This window comes from Phacochoerus africanus, chromosome 7 (genome assembly GCF_016906955.1).
Source record: "Phacochoerus africanus isolate WHEZ1 chromosome 7, ROS_Pafr_v1, whole genome shotgun sequence".
Classification (NCBI taxonomy): Eukaryota; Metazoa; Chordata; class Mammalia; order Artiodactyla; family Suidae; genus Phacochoerus; species Phacochoerus africanus.
The window spans coordinates 45,422,518-45,449,723 of record NC_062550.1 but is presented as its reverse complement, the minus strand read 5'-3'; the positions used below and the strand labels follow the sequence as shown (position 1 = coordinate 45,449,723).

The window sequence follows — 27,206 nt, the reverse complement described above, 5'->3', positions numbered from 1 at the left end:
GATGCGGGTTTGATCCCTGGGCTCACTCAGTGGGTTAAGGATTCGGCGTTTCTGTGACCTGTGGTGTAGGTGGCAGACATGGCTCAGATCCTGCATTGCTGGCAGGCAGCTGTAGCTCTGATTCCACCCCTAGCCTGGGAGCTTTCATATGCTGCAGGTGTGGCCCTTAAAAAAACAAAACAAAACAAAAAAAATCTTAAAAAAGAGAAAGACTTTTTTTTTTTTTTTTGGTCTTTTTGCCATTTCTAGGGCCGCTCCCGGGGCATGTGGAGGTTCCCAAGCTAAGGGTCTAATCAGAGCTGTAGCCACCGGCCTACACCAGGGCCACAGCAACGTGGGATCCGAGCTGCATTTGCGACCTACACCACAGCTCACAGCAACGCCAGATCCTCAACCCACTGGGCAAGGCCAGGGATCGAACCCTCAACCTCATGGTTCCTAGTCGGATTCGTTAACCACTGCGCCATGACGGGAACTCCGAGAAAGTTATTCTTTAAAAAGGGTTAAGAAGGAGATGTAAAAAGAATTTGATAGAAATTGACATAATAAGAACAGGTAAGAATTGAGTTCCCCTTGTGGCTCAGTGGAAATGCATCTGACTAGTATCCAAGAGGATGCAGGTTTGATCGATCCCTGGCCTTGCTTGGTGGGTTAAGGAGCTGGCGTTCCTGCAAGCTGCAGCATAGTGCACAGATGTGGCTTGGATCCAGTATTGCTGTGGCTGTGGTGGAGGTTGGCAGCTGTAGCTCTGACTTGACCCCCAGCATGGGAACTTCCACATGCAGCAGGTGCAGCCCTAAAAAAAAAAAAAAAAAAGCAAATGAGTGTTTTCTTCCAATTCTGCCCTGAACTGTCTCCTTGAGAAACAAGATTTTTAGTGTATAGAAAATGAAGATAGAGATGACTCAGATTGAGGGAGGTATCTGTGTATATAGAGTAGATGGGCCAAGTGTTGGTTGGGCAAGATAGAGAAATAAGTTAAACAGTTAACTCCAGGAGTTTTAAAAAAGAAGAGTAGATAAATAAACCCTCTTCTCGAGGAAAAAAAAAATTCAGCAAGAAATTAATAGTATTAAAAGTTAATAATTACAAAATGAAATAAATAAAATACAGATTTGACCAATAAAATCAGTATAATAGTCAATTGGGAAATCTGGTCAGAAAAAAGAACATAAAGCCAACATACTAGAAATAAGAAAAGTGAACAGTTTCTTAAGAATAAGTAGTTTAGGAGTTCCCATCATGGCTCAGTGGTTAACAAATCTGACTAGGAACCATGAGGTTGCGGGTTTGATCCCTGGCCTCGCTCAGTGGGTTAGAGATCCGGCGTTGCTGTGAGCTGTGGTGTAGGTCGCAGAGCGGCTCGGATCCCGCATTGCTATGGCTCTGGAGTAGGTTGGTGGCTACAGCTCCGATTCGACCCCTAGCCTGGGAACCTCCACATGCCATGGATGTGGCCCTAGAAAAGGCAAAAAGACAAAAAAAATAAAGAAGTAGTTTATAAATTTGAAAATTTGGGAGAATTACTTGACTTTTTGTGGACAGGTTTTTATTTATTTATTTGTCTTTTTGCCGTTTCTTAGGCCACTCCCGCAGCATATGGAGGTTCCCAGGCTAGGGGTCAAATTGGAGCTGTAGCTGCTGGCCTATGCCAGAGCCACAACAATGCGGGATCTGAGCCGTTTCTGCGACCTACACCACAGCTCAGGGCAATGCCGGATCCTTAACCCACTGAGCGAGGCCAGGGATCGAACCCACAACCTCATGGTTCCTAGTTGGATTTGTTAACCACTGAGCCACTACTAGAACTCCCTGTGGATATGTTTTTAATCAAGCACATAAGGAATAGGAAATTCCCCTGTTGTTTAAATTATTTCAGAGTACAGAAGTGATGGAAAGCACTCTGTTTTACTTTATGAGAGGGCTAAATCTGGACTCCAAAACCTAACATACCAGATGTACCATATAATCTTAAATTTGGCTCTCAGTATCCATTAAGCACTGCTGTTCTCCATCATAGAGACCTTTCTGGACATGAGGAATGGGCTCCTATGTCCTCTGGCTTCTAATTGGATTTGGAAATGGGGGGCGTTGGCTGGAATTGGGGAAAGGAGGAGACTGAAGTCTGGATATGTATTCCTCCCACTCACTTCTTGTGTGTAGGTGCTTTAGGCTGACTCTCCCTCTCCTGAAAGCCCTTATCCATCTTTTGGAGCTTTCTCTGTCCTTACTAGCCTGGGTTATTGCACTATCCCTTGTGATCGCCCCAAGCCTCATCCAAAACTTTGTAAATAAACTCCCCTTATACTAATCTAACTTGAGTGGACCATCTGCTTCCTGTAGACTTTTTCTGATATAGTAGATGAGTTTAGGGTTTTTGCATTTTTAGAAAATATGAAATTAGAAGACCTATTAGTTTGACTAAGAAAAAAATACAGTACTGAAAAGCGTATGAATTACAAAGTTGGGAAAAAGCAAATGTCTGAACATTTAAAATATATAATAGAGGCAAGGGGTTTATTTGAGTATCTACTGTTTATTAGTGTCGTATTTATATTAAATTTCTTGAGTGCGATCATTATAATGTGGTTATGTAGAAAAATGCTCTTGTTCCTAGAGATATGCCATAATATTTAGGGATGAAATATCATGACATATTAACTTACTGTCAAAAGGAACAGTAAAAGAAAACTGTGTGTATAGGAAGAAACATAAAGTATATGTGTCAACATGTTAATAAGGTATATGGTACTTTTGTTAAGGTATATGGATTTTCACTGTTAATATTCTTGTAACTCTTGTGGCTTTGAAAATTTCAAAATAAAAAGTTTTGGGAAAATATTCAAAACAACCAAAAATGAAGTATTTATGTGGATAAAAACTAAGAAACATAAGCTAATATTTTTATTAGTTTATATTAATATAATACATATATAATAGAGTTTACATAATATAAACTAATAAGAAACATAAAATACAAGCATTTGAACAAGGAGATCACTGAAGGAGAAATGCAAAAGGCCCTTAAAGTGATACTTGACTGAATAGTAAAATCAAATTTAAGTGAATTGTCGGTGTTGATCTGTTAAAAAAAGCAGCAAATATTCAAAAAAGTGATAATGTCCAATGCTGATGGGGATACAGCAAATTAAACATGAAGCATAGCTTTTTTTTTTTTTTTTTTTTTTTAGGTCCTCACCTGTGCCATATGAAAGTTCCCAGGCTAGGGGTCGAATCAGAGCTGCAGCTGCCAACCTACACCAAAGCCACAGCAACTTGGGATGTGAACCATGTCTGCAACCTATACCACAGCTCATGGCAATGCTGGATCTTTAACCTACTGAGCAAGGCCTGGAATTGAACCCACATCCTCATAGATACTAGTTGGGTTAGTTACTGTAGAGCCATAGTGGAAACTCCATACATGAAGCATAGCTTGGTACCTGCCATCTGTCGGTGTGCAGTCTTTCAGTACCTGTGAATGCCTAAAATCAGTATGCTCTTTAATCACAGCAGTTTCATTTAATGAACCAAATAAATCTACTTAGGTAATAGGATAAAGTGAGTAAGGTTATATGTACAAAGCATGTTCGTTGCAGCATTGTTAATAGTAGCAGGAACCATTTATATATCCATCAATTGGGGTTTGGTTTTACTTATAGAATGCTATTTAACAATTAAGTACAGAAATTAATATATTGATATGGAATGATATCTCTTACATTAAAAATAAATGCAGGTTAGAGAAAAATACACATACTACTACCTCATTTAATGTAAAAATCTGCATATTATGGCATAATTTTATATATAACATTATACGGACTTTAAAAATACCTTATTTATATATATAGGTATATATTTTATATATACACTAATATGGTTAGGACAGTATCAGAAAAGGTAGGAAGATTATGGGGGAAGTGGACACTTATATTCTCTCTCTTTTTTGGGGGTTATAGATTTTTTATTTATCCCATGAAATAATCATAGTTACCACATAAGTGATTGGTTTTGCATTAGAATGTATATTCTCTCTTTTTGTACTTTTTATTTCAAAGAAATAGAGATCATGTAATAGAAAATATAACTAAATTTTCATTTTAAGAGACTGCAATAACTTTAAAATAATTGTACAGTATAGTCTTACTGAGTTAGAAAAAAATCTGGTAAGAAACTCATTTTGCTCTTGTGTATTCCGTTTTCAGAGCAGTGGAAAGAGCTCAGTGCTTGAAAGCCTAGTGGGGAGGGACCTGCTTCCCCGAGGCACTGGTATTGTCACCCGGAGACCTCTCATTCTGCAGCTAGTCCATGTTTCACCCGAAGATAAACGAAAAACATCAGGAGAAGAAAATGGTAAATTTTAGAATTGGAATAAAAATCATTTAAAACTTCATTTTTGGTCCAGTCTTAAAAAGATATGAATTGATTAGACAGAAATTAGTGGTTGTAGCAAAATCAGAAGTCTTTTGAAGAAAAGCGGAATGCATCTTTTCTCACATAAAAAAAGTAATTTTTGTTGTTTTCGAGGACCACGAGTCAACTTGTTTGAAATAGTACCTTTTTGGTAATTTAGTAAACTACTGTTAATACTATTTAAAGGAAGATCTAGTGTGATACTCAGTAAATAAGAGTCAGTATGTATGTATGTATGTATGTATGTATGTATGTATTTATTGTCTTTTTGTCTTTTAGAGCTGCACCAGCGGCATGTGGAGGTTCCCAGGCTAGGGGTCTAATTGGAGCTGTAGCCTTTGGCCTATGCCAGAACCACAGCAACGCGGGATTGGAGCCCGCTTCTGTGACCTACTCCACAGCTCACGGGCAATGCCAGATCCATAACCCACTGAGCGAGGCCAGGATCCAACCCGAGTCCTCATGGATGCTAGTAGAGTTTATTAACCACTGAGCCACGATGGGAACTCCAGAATCAGTTATTTTTTAAAGTTATTGTCTTTTGTAGTATTGTTTTAAACTTTTTTCCTAGTGTTTAAAACAATGTTTTTGATTTTTCACTCTGTTTTAGAATTTAAATATTTAGTTTTTTAAATTAAAAAAATTTTTTTTGATCTTTTGTCTTTTCAGGACTGCACTTGTGGCATATGGAGGTTTCCAGCCTAGGGGTCTAATCGGAGCTGCCGGCCTATGCCAGAGCCACTGCAACACCAGATCCGAGCTGCGTCTGTGACCTACACCACAGCTCACGGCAACGCCAGATCCTTAACCCACCGAGCAAGGCCAGGGATCAAACCCGCACAACCTCATGGTTCCTAGTCGGATTCGTTTTCCACTGTGCCACGATGGGAACTCTTAGAATTTAAATATTTCGGATTTTAGCTTAAAGATTTTATTTTAAATAAAAGTGTTTTAGCTTTTCAACATGGTAGTGTTATCTCACTTTCCCTTTTCTGGTCTTACCGTGTGCATGCTAATTTTGAATCTTTGACCTTTCAATCTAAGATGAATATTATTTTTAAAAAGAGTTTTGATTTTTTTTATTATTATTGTATTTACTATCCTTTTCTTGCTATAAGGCATACCTATAAGGCACATACTATTTTGATTTTTTTAGGTTCTTCTTTCCCCCAAATAGTGAACATGGAGTATTAAGATAATATGTTATACCCTTTATAGCAGTTCTTTGGTTAAGCTGAAAATATTTTAAGACATACTGTCTTTATCAGCATATTTTAAATTGCTTATTAAATATTTATCCTATATTAATCATAGATTTATATTAAGATTTTGAATGTTTAATCTTGCTTTTTTTAGTTTAGTGTTTGGCTTTATAAAAATCTATAAAATGTTCTAATTATTAAATTACATTTGCAGCAGAGTACTTTGTTTCTTATTCCGCAGAGATCTGTTTTCATTGAAGTTTCAGTCTACCTCTTATATTCTAATCTAAGATGGGATGATAGTGTGATGCAGTTGAAGTTACTTTAATTTCTGTGTCTGATCTTTTCCTTCACTACTTATAGGAGCTTTGGTGTTGATAGCTTGGTGGGGTTTTTTTTTAATGGGGGGGTAACCTGTCATGAGCATCTTTAACGACTATAGAAAGTTAATTGCTGAAGCAAGTTAAGGAAACTGTAGATGTTAACAAGTAATATTTTTGGATATACTACCAGAGGATATATAAAATATTTTAATTATACTAGGTAGCTTCTTGGTATACTATTCATCACCTTGCGTTTCTGTAATATGTCTTTATTATTGAAATTCTGAACCTTGAATTTAATCATTTTGGACTAATTTATAGTCCAGTTTCAAATGTATAGAATAACATTTAAAAAATTTCATTCCCACTAATATCATCAAATTTACCAAATACCTTAAACTAAGACTTTAAGAAACTGTATGAGATTAATTGTGTCTTTCTTTTAACTCTTCATTTTCTTCAGTCACCTTGAAAAGGGCACATGATATCCTGACTCTCAAAAAGTATTTGCAGATGTGGGCAGTGTTTCTAGAAAGGGTATACATTTTAGCTATAGAAGCGTCAGTTCCTTAGTATCTCTTTGCTTATATGTCCACTCTGTTTTGTTGATGGCTCTTTTTGGTGGTTGGTCAGTAGATCTGCATATCTTTACACACACATTTTTTTCCAAGCTTAGTGCTTATTTTTTTTATATTAAAAAAACCATAAAACTTCACTAACAGTGACAACTCAGCCACCCAGAACACAAAATGATTTGAGTATTAAATATCATGTATCTTATTAATAACTAGGAGAGTTCTTTAGTTTTTCCTCAGAACCTTTTTCCTCAGGATAATCAGTTCTACCTATCATAAATCATTCTACCCCAGAGGAAATTAGAAACAACAAAACAGGATTCATTTAGTTAGCCAGAAGAGTATAAACTACCTGACAGCCTGACAACCATAGAAGAGAAAGGGAGGAAAACATAAAGACAGGAGAACATTAAAAAAAGAAATATCAGTCTCTAACCATTTTGTATAGGAATTTGTAGTCTCAAAGGGCTGTATTATGTAACAAAGGTTTAAGTTACCAGTAATAGGTAAGTTTAAGAACAGTGGATTCTAACATAACAGGAAACAGTATAATCTATTTTAGATTCAGGTCCACCAGAACTGCCCAAACTAAAATATTTAAATATTTAATATATGTAATTTAATTATCAGGATAATTTATTTAACATGAGATCCTTCATTCTGCCAACTACATAGGATAAATTGAGGTGCCATGTATAGATTTATAGCATATCTCATCTTGCCCCCCACTTCTGCCAGTGTAAAAGAATTTCCTGATAAAAATCTCATTGAAAACAAAATCAAACTGTTTTCAAGTGGGATGGGGGTTTTGTTTGAATTTTGAACTCCGTGATTACCTTTCATGTATTTGTGAAAAATAAGTCATGTTCCTCAGATCTCCATTTATTTATTTTTTTAATTAATTAATTTTTTGATTGCACTGATGGCACGTGGAAGTTCCTGAGCCAGGGATTGAATCTGAGCTGCAGCTGTGACCTACGCCACAGCTGTGGCAACACCAGATCCTTAATCCACTGTGCCAGGCTGGAGATTGAGCCTGTGCCTCAGCAGTGACCTGAGCCACGGTGGAGAGAGTGCTGGATCCTTAACCCACTGTGCCACAGTGGGAACTCCCTCAGATTTCCTTTTGGACAAAATCCAAGAGTAGCATGCCAATTAAAGACCAAAACTGTTTCTGCGGTGTTCTGTTAAATTCAATATATATTGAGAAAAAAAAAAAGTTCACTATAAAGCTCAGTCTTAGCAGACAGAGTAAATACTTTTGTATTTTTAAGATTTTAAAAGATGTGTTTGATATGTTTTGTAGATTCTTTTTGACTAAGTGATTTAACTTTTCCCATAGTTATCAAGTATCTAAGGCAATTTTTTGAATAGTAAATCCATTTGTGTTAGAATTAGAAACCAGTTGTAATGGAAAATAAAAATAAATTATGGCACACTCGGAGTTCCTGTTGTGACTCAGAGGGTTAAGGACCTGACATAGTTTCCATAAGGATGTGGATTTGATCCCTGGCCTCACTCAGTGGGTTAAAGATCCAGCATTGCCGTAAGCTATGGCATAGGTTGCAGATGCTGCTCGGATCTGGTGTTTCTGTGGCGTAGGCCTCAGCTGCAGCTCCAATTCAACCCTTAGCATGGGAGCTTCCATATGCACAGGTGTGGCTGTAAAAAGAAGAAAAAAGTATGGCACACTATATACTTCATTTCCATCACTTAAAATATTATATATATATATATATATATATATACTTCCCTCTAATTATAATTAATTATAATGGAAATTATATAGTTGTAAATTTTGAATAATTGAATGCTATGTGCATTTGAAATGTCAGGTTTTTGCACATTTGATTTTTTAGAAAGGTTTGAAATATTAGGGATAAGCACTAAACTTATCATTCTGTGCTGTTTCTCTTTAACTACAGACCCTGCTACATGGAAAAACTCAAGACACCTTTCTAAAGGTTTCCTTTATCCATTTGTTTTTGGCCCTACTTTTCCTATTATGCCTGCATGTGTGCTTTTGTACTCTTACAGGCTGTGTGCATTTTTTTTCTTCCATTTTTATTTGCCTACCCACATTGATTGATTGCAGGTGTTAGTGGTTCTTGTTATCTTTTGGCATTGCGTCAGAATGCAGGCTTTTTTTTTTTTTTTTTTGGTGAATGTAATTTATTTTATCTTTATTTTTAAAAACATGCTTGTGAAGCCAGGCCTCTTCTATATGATAAGGTAAATTTAAAACACCCCTGTGGTATATAGTACCTGCCTCTGAGTTCTATTTATTTAGAATACTCCAGTCCTCCAATGAGACTTCTTGGAAGAAGGTACTAAGCTTCAAGTAGGTGAGCGTTTTACTTGCAAAAAGGATCCAGTTTATTTATCATTATTCCACCAAAGAAGCTGATCCACTTTTTCCTCAATAAGTATTTATTTGAATATCTTACAGTCATTTTAATTTTGTGTCAGGTCACTGATATGCATTATTCTTAAACTTAATCATCAAGACATTTAAAACTCTGAGTTTGGCAAGAGCAGAATAACTGCTTAGGGGAGGCAAAGTTAGTTTACCTTTCTACAGTTAAACATTTCTAGCTTCTCTGAGAAAATTAGAATAAAACTTGCTCTTCAAGTTTTAGACCACTTAAAATAGTGCCTACAGTGAATAATTTTTCCTTTTCTCAGCCAGTGCAGGAGGACCACACCTGTTGGAAACTACTGGAGAGTAGCAGCTCCTTACAGTGCATGCATATACTAGGTCCCCCCAACCCCCCCATTTCATTTCCCTCCTACCCTCAGTTCCAAAGGAAAACAGTCTTGTTCCTGGGGGAGAAATCACCTTGAAATGTATGTAATTACAGAATAGCTTCATACTACAGAGAGAGCTTTTTAAAATAACAACCAATTGTGACTTTATAGGTTACCAACAGGATACCAAATTAAAATAAAAAAGACAAAATAGATTGAAAAGTTAGCTGTTTCATTCACATATTGCATATGTTTATCTATTATACATGCTTTTTGTGTTATTCAGTATGATCCTTAAGTTTTCTTCTTTTAGCCATTAGCTTGAGTGTTTTCATCAAACTGCTTTATATGTAAGATATTTAAAAATAAAGAATATATATTTTACTATGATATAATTACATACAAAATATGAGAGGTGAATAATTTATTCATAAAATCTAGATTTCAAAATAGTGGGAAGACCTGTGAGCAGCATTGAAATTAGTCATGTTTTTGAAATACCTGGTACAGTTTTTTAAATGTGAAAGTATAATTTAGCAGATCTTAAAATACAAGTTAACTTGTAGTTAATGGCAAAATAGGAACAAACAATACTTTGTTGCCTTTTTGAATTTCTAAAGATAAAAAGTAATTTCCATACTTTCCAATAAATGGAGTTTTTCTTTTTCCAGGAGTTGAAGCAGAAGAATGGGGTAAATTTCTTCACACCAAAAATAAGGTAATCATACAAGAATATCATGAAATAACATGTTGAAAACATTTTTTTTTGTACAAGTAGTTGATAATTTAGTTTCTGATGATTGGCAATGTAGCATTGTTATCCTGAAGCAGCTGTTCCTTGTAAAATAAATCTTATCTTGGTAACATTTCTAACATTTACTTGGAAAACACTTTAAATTGAACCCTATTCTCTTTTAATTTGGAAATTCTTAACTGTTGTGGAATCAGGCATCTGAGAAATTCATAAAGTATGACTCCTTGGTTCACAGAAATATATTAGAATTTGTTTATTAGTTCTCTTTGTAGATTCATAGACATTCTTGAAATTTATCAGACCCTGCTTAAGAACTTTTGATCTTGTTTCGAATATCGTGTTTTTTATTTCAATGATTTTTAGCTTTACACAGATTTTGATGAAATTCGTCAAGAAATTGAAAATGAAACAGAGAGGATTTCAGGAAATAATAAGGTAGGCATCTTTATAGAGCTGGAAAGTATAGCCATCAATAAGTACATCATTGAGCGTATTCTGGTCTTTGAACTAATGGAATATTTTCACAAATATATAAAAACTTCAAAATCTCTTATTTCTTAGAGCTTTTATATACTATCAGATATCAAATATTTCATTTATCTGTTTATTTCTCATGAATTTATTTGTTTTTGCCTTTTTTTTTTTTTTTTTAAGGGCCGTACCCACAGCATATGGAAGTTCCCAGGCTAGGGGGTCGAATTGGAGCTACAGCTGTCAGTCTACACCATAGCTTATCACAATGCTGAATCCCTGACCCACTGAGTGAGGCTGGGGCTCGAACCTCATGGATACTAGTCAGATTTGTTTCGTTTGAGCCATAGCAGGAACACCGATCTTTCTTTTTTTATGGCACATGGCAAAACTAGAGCCTTTAAACCACTGTGCTGGGCCAGGGATCAAAACCATGCCTCCGTAGCTACCTGAGCGACTTCAGTCGGATTCTTAACCCACTGTGCTGCAGCAGGAACTCCTAAAAGTTTATTCTTGATCTTGAGATGTATATGACACTTATCTATAACTTTTTCTATTTAGTACTTCTACAGTGTTATCTTTTTCTGATGGATTGATTGTACTCTAACTCAAGAAGCATTATATCACGTACAAGATAACATGTATTTTTTTTTTTTCCTGGCCGCATCTTCGGCATATGGAAGTTCTTGGGCTAGAGGGTCCAGTCAGAGCTGCAGCTGAGGTTTATGCCACAGCCAGGGCAACACTAGATCTGAGCTGCACCTGTGACATCTGATACACCTTGCGGCAACTCTGGATCCTTAAGCCACTGAGTGAGGCCAAGGATCAAACTTTGTATCCTCACAGAAACTATGTCAGGTTCTTAACTTGCTGAGCCACAAGAGGAACTCCAAGATACATGTATTTTGAAGAGCTCTTTTTCTGACTTGGGTAAGGCTAGACTAACTTATGAAAGGAAAGAGAGGGAAATTTTTTTCCGTGAAAATGTAATGTTAATAACTGTTTTATAGATTCTGAGAATTTAAAATAAATTAGGTGTCTATGAAATGATGCTACTTTTAGCAACATGGTCAGACAGAAAGACAAATATTCTCTGATATCACTTATATGTGGAATCTAATAAAAATAATACAAAATAACCTATTTATAAACAAACTCATATTGCAAAATCAAACTATGGTTACTATAGGAGATACTTTTTGCTCTCTCTCTCTTCCCTTTTGTTTTTTACCTCCATTCTTAACAAGGACATATTTAAATCTATAAGTGGGCCTTTGCTAAGTACTAGTATTAAAAAAATATTTATCAAGTCCTTTTATCTGCCAGATACTATGCTAGAGATGTTTTTCCTGACGGAAGGGCATTTTTGGAACCATGTTAATTTTTTTATGCCTATTCAGGATATTTGTCTCTGTTTTAGTGATTGACTGAGCTTTGTTTATTATTGAACTCTAAGCAGGTAACCTTTTAGTTCCTGCTACTGCTGCCCTGATTTGTTTTAATGGGTTACCTGTCTCACTCTCTGAAATTAAGAACTTCTTAAATTTGGATAAAGATACCTTATTTTGTTCAGTGCTAAGTCTGTTAAGCATATTTAAGAAATTTTATCTGCTTAGAATCAGGAGAAAAGAATGTGAAATAGTATAAAGGACATATATTGTGTATGTTAATAGTATAGGTTTGGATAGGATTATGACCTATGGCTGCCTTATTTCCTATATGTTTCATCAGGTTTTGATTGTTGATTGTTGGAATGTTTTAGAATCATAGTTTAGTTAATATTTAAAAGCATATAATACCTACTTAAAATGAGGTTTACTTTAGCATCTTATATTTCATCAAAATCTTAATGTGATTTTAATATGGTATTTTAAAACTTATTTTTAGGGAGTAAGCCCTGAACCAATTCATCTTAAGATTTTTTCACCAAATGTTGTCAATCTGACACTTGTGGATTTGCCAGGAATGACCAAGGTAAGAATAGTTGCTACTCATTGTGCATGTGGTCATATTTGTTTTCACTTAAGCAAATGTGGTTTTTCCTTAACCTCATATAGATTAATCAGCCTTTTGGGGGGCAATTACCTTGATCTATTAGCAGCATTTAACATAGCCTTCCTTTGTCTTTGAGAAACTTTCTTTACTCTGCTTCCTAGACAGCACACTCTAGACGATTATTTCTGATGTCACTGGCCATTCCTTCTCAGTCTCTTTTGCTTGTTTCTTATCTTTTCAATGTCGAAACAGTGAGTGCTCCAAAGCTTAGTTTTTAGATCTCTTGTCGAGAGGGTACACTTAACCTCTTGATGATTTCATACAATCTCATGCCTTTAAATATTAGTGTCTGTATGCTGATGACATTCCCAGATCTCCAGACTTGTGTGTTCATCCTATATATCCAACTGTCTACTTGACATAAATACTTTAAATGTCTAATAGGCATTTCAAACTTGATGTGTCTAATACCAAATGCCTGATCTGTCCCTCAACCTAACTGGATCCTTCTATAGTCTCCCCTGTTGTAATAAATGGCCACTCTCTTCTACGTTGCTTAGTCAAAAGCTTGTAGTCATTCTTTGACACTTCTTACCCTACATACTCTACTTTCTCTGTCAGCAAATCCTCCTGGCTTTACCTTTAAAATACAGGCATACCTTGGAGATATTATAGGTTCGGTTCTAGACCACTAAAGTGAATATAGCAATAAAGCAAATCACATAAATTTTTTTGATTCCCAGTGCATATAAAAGTTATTTTTACACTATGCAGTTGACCCTTGAACAAAGGTTTCAACTGCATGGGTCCACTTAAATATGGATTTTTTTTCAAGAAATATATTGGACATTTTTTTGGAGATTTGTGACAATTTGAAAAAACTGCAGATAACCACACAGCCTAGAAATAACAAAAAAATAAAAATATACAAGTCTATTATAAAAAGTTAAAATTTATCAAACTTTATGCACACAAACACATTGTACATGGTGCCATTTAAAGTAGAAAGAAATGTAAACAAATGTAAAGAATGCATATTTACTCATAACTGCATAAAATTACTTGTAGTACATACTGTAATATGCATACATAATCACAGTATGTACATAATTTCATAGCCGTCTTCTGTTGCTATTGAGCTGAGCTCAGGTGTTGTGGGTATCCTGTTAAAACCCTGTGTGACGCTAATCATCTCCGCATGGGCAGTTCATCTCTCCAGTAAATTGCATATCATGGTAAAAAGTGATATCTTGAGGTTCTTGAATATTTTTCATCATGTTTAGTGCAATACCATAAAGCTTGAATAACACCACAAGACCCATATGAAATGCTGATAGTGGTACGAGAAGCAGAGAGAAGTCAAGACGATACAAGGAAAAGCTGAGTTGCTTGATATGCACTGTAGGTGGAGGTCTACAGCTGCAGTTGCCCACCATTTCAAGATTAATGAATCCAGTTTAAGAACCATTGTTTAAAAAAAAAAAGAAAAAAAAAGAAAGGAAATTTAGGAAGGCATTGCTGCAGCTATGCCAGGAGGCTTGAAAACTTTGCACTTTATGTGAAATGCCTTTTTATCTGATATTGAAATTTCAGCTTTTATGTGGTTGCAGGATTGCTATAGGAAAGGCATGCCTATGGACTCTAACACTCTTTGAGAAAAAGAGAAGTCATTATATGACAAGTTAAAGCAAAAGGAAAGTGAAAGATCTACAGCTGGAGAATTTAATGCCAGCAAAGGGTAGTTGATAATTTTAGAAAAGTTTGGTTTAAAAGATGTTAAGATAACAGGAGGCAGCAGAGTTTTCAGGTGCCATTAAGAAAATCAAGGAGAAAGGGTATATGCTTGAACAGGGTTTTGTTTGCTTTTTGTTTTTTGGCCGCAGCGTGCAGCAGCTTGATGTAGGATCTCAGTTCCCTGATCAGGGATTGAACCCAGGCCTCAGAGGTGAAAGTGCTGAATCACAGCCACTAGAGCACCAGGGACCTCCCACTGCCTGAATTTTGCTGCAATTGAAAGTGTCCTATTCTGGGAAAAAATGCCACAAAGGACATTTATTAGTAGGGGAGAGAAATGAGCACCGGGATTTAAGGAAGGAAGGGACAGGCCAACTCTACTGGATTGGGCAAATGTAGTCAAGTTTATTATCAGGACTTCCCTTATCTATAAAGCTACTAACCCCTGAGCCTTGAAGGGAAAAGATAAACTCCAGTGATTTGGTTGTCCAAAAAGAAGGCCTGGACAAAGAGAACACTTTTTCTAGATTGGCTCCATCAATGCTTTGTCCCTGAAGTCAGGGCTGCTTTTTAAAGTTCTTTTGGTATTAGACAGTGCCTCTGGCCATGAAGAACCCCTTGAGTTCAGCACCACTCTTGAAGTGGTCTGCTTGTCCTCAAACACAGTGTCTTTAATTCACCCTCTAAATCAGGGAGTCATATGGACCTAAAGGCTCATTACACATGGTACTCTATGGAAAGGATTGTCAGTGCTATGGAAGAGAGCCCTGATAGGGAGAAGATGTCGTCATTACTAAAAAGCTGTAAAAGGCCTTAAGCCTGAAACAATAAATTCCTACTGGAGAAGGCTATGTCCAGATGTTATGTATGACTTTAGGATTTGTGACAGAGCCATTCGAGAAAATCATGAAAGAGATTGTAGATATGGCAAAAAAAAAAAAAGGGGGGGGTGGCTGAGTAAAAGGTTTCAAGATATGGATCTTACAGAAATCTAAGAGCTAAAGTAGACACTACGACAGAGGAATTAACAAGACAACTTGATGAGATGAGTGCTTCTGAAACAGCGGCAAATGGTGAAGATGTAGAAGCAGCAGTGCGAGAAAACAAATTAATGTTAGGCAATCTGTCAGAAGAGTTCCAGTTATTTAAGACTGCTTTTGACTTGGTGGAAGACGGATTGGAACTATATAGAGACATTATTATAGTGAAAAAATAAGAGTCAGACAGAAATTACATATGATGTATTTCCATCAAGTTGCACTGAGAGTACCTGCCTCTCCTGCCTCGTCTTCTACCTCCTCCTCTTCTTCTGCCTCTGCCACCCCTGAGACAGCCAGGCCAACTCCTTCTCGTCCTCCATCTACTTGATGTGAAGATGATAAGGATGATCTACTAATGAATAGTAAATAATCATCATGCCATAGAGTTAATAAGCTTATCTGTTATATATATGTGGGAGCATCTTCATGTGAAAATCTAGAAACCGTATGGCAAGAACTATGAGATGTTTTTGTGCCATCTTTGTCATCATTGCCCAAGTATTCATTGTGTAGAACATCATGCAAAAGATTTGTATTAAAGTGGATAGCCTATCTTACATAGGCATAAGGTGAGTGATATTTAATATAAAATTAATAATGTGTTAGTTTTCTTACTGTTTTATTTATAACTTTGCTTTCAAAGAATTATATTACCATACAGTATGCTTTCTCTCATAATTGGAGAAACTATCAGCTTACCATCACAGGTAAGTGGTTTCCATACTATATTGTGAATATGACTGTAATACTGTATGCTGTAAAAATTTTATTTATTTATTTATTTGTCTGTTTAGGTCCATGCCCATGGCACATGTAAGTTCCCAGGCTAGGGTTCGAATGGAGCTGCAGCTGCTAGCCTACAGCACAGCCACAGCAATGCCAGATTTGAGCTGTGTCTGTGACCTGTGCCATAGCTCATGGCGATGCCAGATCCTTAACCCACTGAGTGGGACCAGGGATTGAACCTGCATCCTCATGGATACCAGTCGGGTTTGTTATTACCGGGGAGCCTCAATGGGAACTCCTGCTATAAAAATTTTGTAATGATTCACTCAGTGTATAGGCTAGGCTACTGTAAAGCAGTCATAACAGTTGCATTAGGCAATCATTGTTGCTTCTTTATTATCACTGCATGAATCATTATATCTGTAAATAAATATGAATTTCTTTTTCACATTATCTTTTCATTTTTGATGTCTAGTGTCAGTAATAACATATAATGTCTACAGTGTTTTGTATCATACAACAGTATTTTTTAAAAAATAGAACTACTTTATTTATTTATTTATTTATTTTTGTCTTTTTAGGACTGCACCAGTAGCATATGGAGGTTCCCAGGCTAGGGGTCTAATCGGAGCTACAGATGCCTCTGAGCGAGGCCAGGGATCGAATGCACAACCTCATGGTTCCTAGTTGAATTCGTTTCCACTGTGCCACAACGGGAACTTCTCATACAACAGTATTGATGTCCATGCCTACAATTTATCTTGTAAACAGATGACATAAGCTTTAAGTATTGATATGTACAATACAGTACTGTAAATATATTTTCTCTTCCTTACAATTTTCTCATTAACATTTTCTTTAGCTTACTTTAATATAAAGAGTACAATATATAATACATTTAACATATAAAATATGTTTTAATTGACTGCTGTTGGTAAGGCTTCCAGTCAGCAGGAGGCTATTGGTAGTTAAGTTTTTGAGGAGTCAAAAGCAGATTTTTCGATTCCATAAGGGGTCAGTACCCCTAACCCTGTGTTGTTCAAGGGTCACCTGTACAATAGTCAATAGTCAACTGTTAAGTGTGCAATAGCATTAAGTCTAACAAACAATGTTAGAAATACTTAATTGCTAAAAATACTTAATTGAGAAATACTTTATGCTAAAAAATGCTAATCATCATGTGAGCCTTCAGGGAATCGTATGTAATCTTTTTGCTGGTAGGTTTGAAATATTTCAAGAATTACTAAAATGTGATACCGAGACACAAAGCAAGCAAATACTTTTGGAAAAATTGACACCAATAGACTTTCTTGTTACAAGATTGCCACAAACCTTCAGTTTGCAAAAAGTGTGATATCTGTGAAGTGCAATAAAGCAAAGTGCAGTAAGACAAGGTGTGCCTGTATATCTGGAACTCTGTCATGTCTTACAAATTCATAGGCACCATCTTGAGCTAGCCACTATCATCTCAGCTGGATTACCCCCGTAATCTCCTAAGGGGTCTTCCTCATAATTTATTAACTAGGCAGCCAGAGTGATATTATTAAAGTGAAAATTAGATTGCATCTTTCCTTGGCTCAAAATCTTTCCAGTGGTTTCTCATTTCACTCCAAGTAAAAGCTTAAGTTTTTAAAGAGATCTAAAATATCTACTCAGTCTATCTCTATTATTCTTCTAACTCCTGCTCTAGTCTTCTGCCATTTTGTTCCCTTTACTGGAGTGTTCTTCCCCCAGATATCTGCATGTACATCTCCCTTATCTCTTTCAGTTTCCAGTCCTTCTCTCAGATGTCTTTATCTGGGTGAGGTTCCCCTGATTACCCAACTTAAAAGCATAATCCAATTTAAAACAATAATTTAAAAGTATAACATTTAACCTAAGTATCCCTTAGTCTCCATTTTTCCTGTTTTCCATCTGTAAATGGAAATGGGGTTGGGGAAGCTGAGTTGGTTTTTATCACTAGTTCCTTGATCATCTCTGTTTGGTTCAGGTGCCTGTAGGTGATCAACCTAAGGATATTGAGCTTCAAATCAGAGAGCTCATTCTTCGATTCATCAGTAATCCCAATTCCATTATCCTCGCTGTCACTGCTGCTAATACAGATATGGCAACATCAGAGGCACTTAAAATTTCAAGAGAGGTAGATCCAGATGGTAAGGACAGATGTTAATATCTAATGCGATGCTTGGTTCATAATGGTAAAGGAGGGGTTTTAATTTTAAAAAGAATATCTTTAGCTTTTGACACATTTTAAAAATAATTCTCTTCTATTTTAATACAATATCAAACAAATTTTGATTGAAAATAAAGTTTTAATGGATAAATTGCTGTACGGGCTAGGCAAAAATACTTCTCATGATGTTCATATTTGTACTGACTACCTAATGATTTTAAAATAATAAGATGGTTTGCAAAGAGTTTCTTGCTTTTACACATAAAATGATTTCGGTTTTGAATGGCTGATTTCTAAGAGTAACTTATCTTAGGTAATCATTGTAGATTATTATAGTATAAGAGATAATTATGGTATCTACATTCTTCAGAGTTAGAAAACATTTAGATAGGTTTAAGGCAGAGCCAGTCCTTAGAAAAATAGTTCATACTGTGGGTCAGTATATGATACTTCGCTAATGCTGTGGTGTGCATCTCTTAGTATATGTCAGATGCCAACTTGTAAGTTATTATTGCTGCTAATGAATGTATGCTTTGCTCCATACAGAAGCCATTTTTTTTTTCACCTGAGTATTGAGGGTCTGCAGGCTGTGTCATTTCTTTTCTTTTCTCTCTCTCTTTATTTTTTAATTAGTTAATTAGTTAATTATTTATTTATTATGGCTGCAAGTGTGGCATATGGGAGTTCCCCAGGTAGGGGTTGAATTGGGACTTAGAGCTGCCAGCCTATACCACAGCCACAGCAATGCTAGAACCAAGCCGTGTCTGAAACCTATGCCACAGCTCACAGCAATGCCAGATCCCCAACCCACTGAGTAGGGCCAGGGATCGAACCTGCATCCTCATGTATATTAGTCGGGTTCGTTATTGCTGAGTTACAACGGGAACTCCTAGGTCATTTCGTAAAACACTTTTTTTTTTTTTTATCATTTCAAGTTGTTTTATGTATGTATTACATGAGGAATTAATGCTCATTTTAGTTAGATTAAAAGAAACTATATTGAAAGGTTTATTTAAATTTTATTTTTATTAAACTGTTAAGAATTCTATATGCATCAATTCTATTTTAAACTTACCCTTGAGCCATAAATATAATCATACTTTTGATCTAGTAATATTAATCTAGTAATGTAGTGTAAGAAAATAATCCAATCCAGTATTATTTATAAAAAAAATTAGAATCAACCTAATATATGGCCCACAGTAGGAATGATAAGATAATAATAGAACATGATGAAATCATTAAAAAGGATGACTTTGTAGATTAGGACCAAAACAGAAAAGTGCTTATAAGTGAAAAATGTCATATGTAAAATTGAACACTATGCAGAGCAGCTGGAGCTTTCATATATTGCTGATGGGAATGGTATAACCATTTTGGGAAACAGCTTTTTAAAGAAGTTAAATCAGTAGTTCCACTCATAGGTATTTACCCATGTTAAATGAAAACCTATGTTTATATAAAAACCTTTATGCAAATATCTGTACTAGCTTTGTTCTTAATCTCCTAAAACTGAAAACAACACAGATATTTCTCAAATGGGGAATGAAAAACCAAACTATAATGTATTCATACCATGGAACACTATTCAGCAATAAAAAGGAATGAACCATTGATATTTGCAACAACATGGATGACTTTCAAATGCATTATGCTAAGTGAAAGAAGCCAAACTCATTGTACAGCGCAAGACCATCAAAATAATTACAGGGACTGTGTGATGGTTAAGTTTAGGTATCAACTTAACTGGCTACATAGTACCCAGTTGTTTGGTCAAATTCAGTCCAAATGTTGCTGGGAAGGTATTTTTTAGATGTGATTAATATTTAAATCAGTAGACTTTGAGTAAAGCAGATTATGCTCCACAATGTTGGTGGGACTTATTTAATCAGTTGAAAACTTTGACTAGTCGAAACAACTGAAAACTTTGTACTCAAGACTGGAACATAAAAACTATGCCTGAAAAAAAAATTTAACAGGATATATCTATTTCTATCGGTAGAATATGTTAAATAAATTAAAACTTTTACGATTAAAAAAATGCTATGTATATGATTACATTTTATATAGAATTCTGGAAAAGGCCAAGCTAGGAACGGAAAACAAGTTTGGGTAGTTACAAGAAAATTTTGCCAGAGGGATAATGGACCTGTTTCATCTTGAGGAAGTGGTGACATACCTTTGTGTTTGTCAAAACTCATGGACCTGTATACCATACATGAGTGAATTTTAAAATGCTAATAGAAAAGTTAGCCCAAAAAGAGCGAATTAAAAGTTACATTTTAAAAATTAAATACGATTATTAAAATTAATTTAAAAAAGTATGTGTAAGCAAAGGAAAACATTACCAAAATAATGGCAGAGGTAATGTTAGGTAGGATTTTAGATTAGGATTGTCCTTTATTAATACTTAATAGCTTAATTTAATGGGTCGTTTCTTTTCTTTTTTGCATTTACCAGGTCGCAGAACCCTAGCTGTAATCACTAAACTTGATCTCATGGATGCGGGTACTGATGCCATGGATGTATTAATGGGAAGGGTTATACCAGTCAAACTTGGAATAATTGGAGTAGTTAACAGGTTAGCAATCAAGAATGGAATAAGAATTGTAACATTCTCATTTCAAAGGAAAACTGAATTTTTTTTTTGGAGTTCCCTTGTGGTGCAGTGGGTTAAGGACCTGGCTTAGGTTGCTGCTGTGGTGTGGGTTTGATACCTAGGCTGGGAACTTCTGTATGCCGTGGACACAGCCAAAGAACAAAAAAAAGCAAAAAAGCAAATCTGAATTTTTTGAATCAGTCTGAAATGTGATAGTGTTCTGTTATTATAATATAATGGAACACTATAATATAGTGTTCATGTTATTATAATCTTGGTATTGCTGAAGAATTCATTGATGCAAAGGGAGAAAAGCCTCCTGTAGATGTTCACTAAAGCCTCCTGTAGATACTTTTAAATAGAAAATATTTCTAAAGTAAGCAGTGCCACAAAATGGAAGAAAACTTAATAGCCAGGCTTGAAAATTTCTTCTCTATTATGTATGAAGGCACTGGATTTAAAAAAAAGTATTATTTAATTTGCACTCAATCAAGAGAGAGTTGTTAAGGTGGTAGGATTTTAATCAGTTTAGCTTCTCACATTAGTAATTCTATATAATTGGCAGAATGTGAGTTGGAGAAATTTTATTAAAGGTATCCTAATTATGAGTAGCTGGAATTAAAAATTGTGGAAAGGAAACTAACTGGTATTGAGTATCTAATTATGTTTTAGACACTCTATTATGCGAAATTTGCAAATGGTGTCTTTGACCCCTTAAAACATCCCTGTGAGTTATGTACATTAGTCTGTTTTATAATTACAAAACTTACTAAGTTATATATTTATACCTAAGTCGCATGGCTGGTGAAAGCAGAGCCAGATCCAAGTGAAGAGCTCTCTTAGTCCAAAGGCTTTATAAAATAGGAAGCACTGTTAACTGTCATGAGATCTGGGTTCTAGCCCTAGTTCATCCACAAACTAAGTATAATGTAGGTTTAAGTGACACCTAAATTTTTGAGATTCAGACTTTTTAAAATGAAAATGTTGCTAAGTGATGTCTTTATAATTGTCTGCTTCTATTTACGTGTCTTCTCCCTCAACCCTACTTTTTTTTTTTTTTAAATTTTTAAAATTCTCACTATCTCTCTTTTCAGGCAAACAGCTGGTTTAAACTGTTTATTTGTAGATGGCTACTGTTGAATTTAGCCTGCCTATGGAAAAATATACAGTTGTTTAAGACATATTTTTTTCACTTGTCTATCCCTGTTACTTAAGAGTACTGCTTTTGACTGTAGTTAATGGTAATAATGAGACCTAAACTATTCAGGCAATGCTTACTTAAAAGTCACACAGTTTGAATCTTAGCTGAACTACTTAATATATGACCTTGGGTAAGTTAGTTAATCTCCCTGGGCCTTAGTTATTTTGCTGTAAAATGGGATAATACTTATTTCATATCATTATTGTTAAATAAAACAAGCCATGTCAAGCATTATAGACAGTGCCTGGTTGCCGCCATCATCGTCATCAGTTTTAGGCTTTCATTATCATCGTCACCATCACCATCTAAAGTACTTAGAGGACCATAGCTGACTTGAGTTGAACAGTTTTTTCTTTTTTCTTTTTTTCCAATCTTAGGAGCCAGCTAGATATTAACAATAAGAAGAGTGTAACTGATTCAATCCGTGATGAATATGCTTTCCTTCAAAAGAAATACCCATCTCTGGCTAACAGAAATGGAACAAAGTATCTTGCTAGGACTTTAAACAGGTAACATTTTTTACCTTTTGGAAAATGAGATGTTTTTGGCTTGCCAGTAGGTGTCTGAGACATTTGATTATCACTTCCTTACATGAAAACGCAAATTTTCATTTTTTGCAAAATTTCATTTTTTGCTTCTTGTGTAATAGGTTCTTATAAATGTAGATAATCTATTTTTATTGAAGTGGTTGGCATTAAATCATTGAATAATCTAGGAATGCTCAAGTGAATTTTAAAATGCCTTAAATGATGAAATTCTTGATAGTCGTTTTATTCCTGATGATAAAGCTAGATGGCAGATAACTTCATTTCCATTTTGGATTTTGGAACTAAATTAAAATTCATAATTTTCACAATCTATTCCTAATTTAAGATGTCTTCTATTCCTTTTCATAAAAATAATTTAACCTATTTACCTTGAATTCTGAATACCCACTGATGGCAGCAGGAATAGAAGACCTTTCTAGATAATATATGAATGACTGAAGTAAAAGCTGTTTTCTTTTACTTTTGGTTTATTCCCTAAATAGATTATAGGCTGAAGGACATGGATATTAACAAGATTGAGTTTCTCTGTGCTGTGTACCCATTGTAAAAGATAAGTCAGAAAACAAAATTATGTAGGTAGAGTTGGATTGAGTAGCTTACTTTCTTTGATGTAATTGTAATAATATAAAAATGTTTTCAATTTATGTTTAGTTTTCTAGCAGTTGCTACAATTTGATGGGTTGAAGGCAACTTTAAAAAGCATTTACCAAGATGGTTTCTTTCATGTCATTTTTTTCAGACTTAAGTATCTGCCTCTAGTCTAAGACTTCATTATTTCCCACCAAAACAGATTGTTTGACGTGTTTTCCCATTATTTACATTTTAAAAATTTGACTGCTTGGGTCTTCAAAATACAGTTTTACTTTAAAATCCTTTCTTTCTAACCTTTTTAGGTTACTGATGCATCACATCAGAGATTGCTTACCAGAGCTGAAAACGAGAATAAATGTTCTTGCTGCTCAGTATCAGTCTCTCTTAAATAGCTATGGTGAACCTGTGGATGATAAAAGTGCTACTTTACTCCAGCTTATCACCAAATTTGCCACAGAATATTGTAACACTATTGAAGGAACTGCAAAATATATTGAAACTTCAGAGCTGTAAGTAAGAAATTTCCCTATGGATTTGATTACCTGGATTGATGGGTTACTTTATTTTGTTACAGTGACTTTTACTCTGAGATTATCTCATTGTGATTTATCTGTAAAACGGGAATATCACATTGTAGAAATGATTGATGATGTCTGATATGTGTTTAAAATGGTTTATAAACTGTAAAAGTATGATAAAAGTTTCAGTTTTTTAAGTAAGACTTTAATTGATAAGCATTTATAAAAATTTCATAATTTAACTTTTTAAATGTTCGCTGTTTCTTTAACATATAATTCATGAAAAAATACAAAAATGCAAGTAAAAAAAGTAAATCATAAGGACAAATTTACTTGTAATTCCATCATCCAGAAATAAGCCCTGTTACTTTGGCATTAACCTAAACATTTTCTATGCATCTATTAAACATATTATAAATTCCTGTAGTACGTATCTTTAAAAAGCAGATGCTATGGAATTGTTTCTTCAAATCAACATGTCACAAACAACTAGTAGTAATTATATATTTGTATTCTCAATTTTAAGATTTATGTATAATTTTACGTTTTAGATATATACTTTTATTTGTTGAACCAGTCCCTACTATTGGTAGTTTGCTTCATTTGTACGCGAATATAAACAGTGCTGTGATGGGCTATCTTTGGGGCCTGTATCCAAGTAAACAGTTACGGTAAATTTCTAGAAGTGGAATTACTAGATCAAAGGGTCTATAACTTCCTCAATGTCTACTGCTATATTATTAGTAGATTGTGTTTTTTATTAGCGGTATATAAGAATATCTATTTCTCTAAACTCTCACCTTAAAAAAAAAAAACTCTTTGTTTTAGAAAATAGTTATAGACTTCTAGGAAGTTGTAAATAAAGGTGCAGGGAGGTCCTGTTCACTCTTCACCCCACCTCCCCTGGTACTGACATTTTGCATAACTATAGTACAGTAACAGCAAGAAAATGGACATTGGTACAATCCACAGAGCTTATTCAGATTTTACCAGTTATACTTGTGTGTGTGTGTGTGTGTGTGTGTGTGTGTGTGTGTTTGCATGCACGCATGCATATGTGCGTATACATGTGTGTACTGTTCTATGTACCTTGATGTGACCCGGGTTGCCTTCTATGTGAGTTAACTCATTAGAATATTTAGCAAAGTAATTACTGATTGGTTATTATATGTATGGCATATTAAGAGAAGTAAAGATTACTAAGGTGAACCTTTAAAGAGCTCAGTGGCTAAAGTAGGTCATGGTAACATGAGGCTTGATTAGGTGGCCAAACATGTAATTTTTATTTAAATACTTCTTATTAAATATAATACATATTCAGGAAAGTGCACATACCATATATGGACAGTTTTATACATAGTTAATTAAGCAAATATCTTTGTAATTACCTAATCAAGCCTTATGAGAACATTGAAGAGAGATCATTTACATTTCTTTCAAGAATTGGGAGAGTTCTATAGTTAGGAATGCGTTTGGGTTGCGCTCTGAATAGAATGTGGGAAGGCAGTAAGTAGAAGGGTATTTTAAGCTTTGAAACAGCAAAGAATAATGCAGGATGAATTTGGAGAATGGCAGGTACAGTGATAGGATGCTACAGGAGGCAAGGCAGAAAGGGTGTCTAAGAACAAGACTATGGAAAGTCTAATATCTTCATAATTTGAAGAACTCCCTGCTGTAAAAAAATTAAACACTTGGTCACAGGAGTAACCCATTTTAGGATAATTCTAGTCATTATGGAAATTATTTGGAGAAGACCAATTACTGGTAATTTTAACTATTTTTAAATATAATGCCATAGCATTAATTATAGTCACAATATTGTACAACCATCAAATAGTATGTTTCCTAAATTTTTTATCACCCCGACAGAAACTCCATATCCAGTAAGCAATATCTCTATGTTCCCCTCTTCCCCTAGCCCCTGGTAACCTCTTACTTTGTTTCTATGAATTCCTCTGTTCTAGATATTTCATATAAGGAGCATCATACAGTATTTGTCCTTATGTGTCTGGCTTATTTCATTTAGCATAATGTTAAGTGACTTATGCTTCTATAGACTACTGTAAAAGAAGTAATGAATAGTGATGGTGAAAATAGAGAGGAACTGATAGAATTGGGGAGACAAAAAAGTATTTGTAGAATTCATTTGGACTTGAAAAAAAAAAAAGATAATACCGAGTTTCTAGTCAGTAAGATAGGAAACACAAGGTGCCCAGTATGTTAGGCCCAGGCATTTAATTTATTTAAAGCAGGGCTGGGCAAACTGCAGCCCATTGCCTAAGAATGGTTTTTGCAGTTTTAAATGGTTGAAACAAATTCAAAGAATATTTTTTATTTATTTTTTTTGTCTTTTTGCCTTTTCTAGGGCCGCACCTGCGGCATATGGAGGTTCCCAGGCTAGGGGTCGAATCGGAGCTGTAGCCACTGGCCTACGCCAGAGCCACAGCAACGTGGGATCCGAGCCGTGTCTGCAATCTACACCACAGCCCACGGCAATGCCAGATCCTTAACCCACTGAGCAAGGCCAGGGATCGAACCTTTAACCTCATGGTTCCTAGTCAGATTCGTCAACCACTGCACCATGATAGGAACTCCTCAAAGAATATTTCATAATGCGAAAATTATATAAAATTTAGACTTTAGTGTGCATAAGTTTTATTGGAACATGCTTATTTATTTACATATTATCTGTGGTTGCGTTTGTGCTCAGTGGCAGAATTGGCTGGTTTTGACAGAGAATGTATGAACTGAAAAGTTTTAATTGTAAATGTTTACAAGTTTTAATTGTAAATGGCCTTTTACAGAAAAGTTGGCTGATCTCTACTCTGGATTGTGAATAAATAGAAATAAGACTGTTTTTTATCCTTTTTTTTTTTTTTTTGCTTTTTAGGGCCGCACTGTGGCACATGGAAGAGCTCAGGCTAAGGGGTTCAATTGGAGCTGTAGGCGCCAGCCTGCTCCACCGCTACAGCCACAGCAACATCAGATCCGAGCTGCCTCTGCAACCTACACCACAGCTTACGGCAACACTGGATCCTTAACCCAGTAAGCAAGGCTAGGGATCGAACCCGCAATCTCATGATTACTAGTCAGATTTGTTTCTACTGAGCCATGACGGGAACTCCATTTTTTATCCTTTAGGAGTTCGTAGTCTAGTTGAAGAAAACTAGGGCAGAGAAAAATGTTCAGTACTTCTTAGTTAACTGATGTTTTCTGATGGAACAGTTACTCTGTTGTGTGTGCATGCGCATACATGAATGCCTTTTGTGAAATGACTCCTTTCCCATTAAAAAACAATTAGAGAAACTTTCATATTGGAGTTAAATTAAGAATACATGGATATGGTCTAAATGTAATTGTCTAATAAACAATTACCAGCTTGAAGCTCACAGCAAGACTTCTAATTTGTAGCTTCTTTCCCTTTTAACATATTACTTCATTGCTTTTCAGATGTGGTGGTGCTAGAATATGTTATATTTTCCATGAGACTTTTGGGCGAACCTTGGAATCCGTTGATCCACTAGGTGGCCTTAACACTATTGACATTTTGACTGCCATTAGAAATGCAACTGTAAGTATGCTTAACTTTTAG

The 27,206-nt window shown here is 35.3% G+C and overlaps 1 protein-coding gene across 7 annotated transcripts in view; it reads left to right on the top strand.

The window, feature by feature from the left end:
• DNM1L (dynamin 1 like) overlaps positions 1–27,206 on the top strand; it is a 62,898-nt gene that overhangs the window by 24,909 nt on the left and 10,783 nt on the right. For 4 of the 7 annotated variants that reach the window (XM_047787245.1, XM_047787242.1, XM_047787243.1 and 1 more), the window contains exons 2-10: positions 4,209–4,356; positions 9,936–9,982; positions 10,382–10,453; positions 12,377–12,463; positions 17,975–18,137; positions 20,618–20,738; positions 22,335–22,466; positions 23,399–23,605; positions 27,065–27,185. In XM_047787245.1, coding sequence (XP_047643201.1) covers positions 4,209–4,356; positions 9,936–9,982; positions 10,382–10,453; positions 12,377–12,463; positions 17,975–18,137; positions 20,618–20,738; positions 22,335–22,466; positions 23,399–23,605; positions 27,065–27,185 — 1,098 coding nt within the window. Of the gene's footprint in view, positions 1–4,208; positions 4,357–8,441; positions 8,481–9,935; positions 9,983–10,381; positions 10,454–12,376; positions 12,464–17,974; positions 18,138–20,617; positions 20,739–22,334; positions 22,467–23,398; positions 23,606–27,064; positions 27,186–27,206 lie in introns of all 7 variants that reach the window. The other 3 variants (XM_047787248.1, XM_047787247.1, XM_047787244.1) reach the window with 1 other exon arrangement.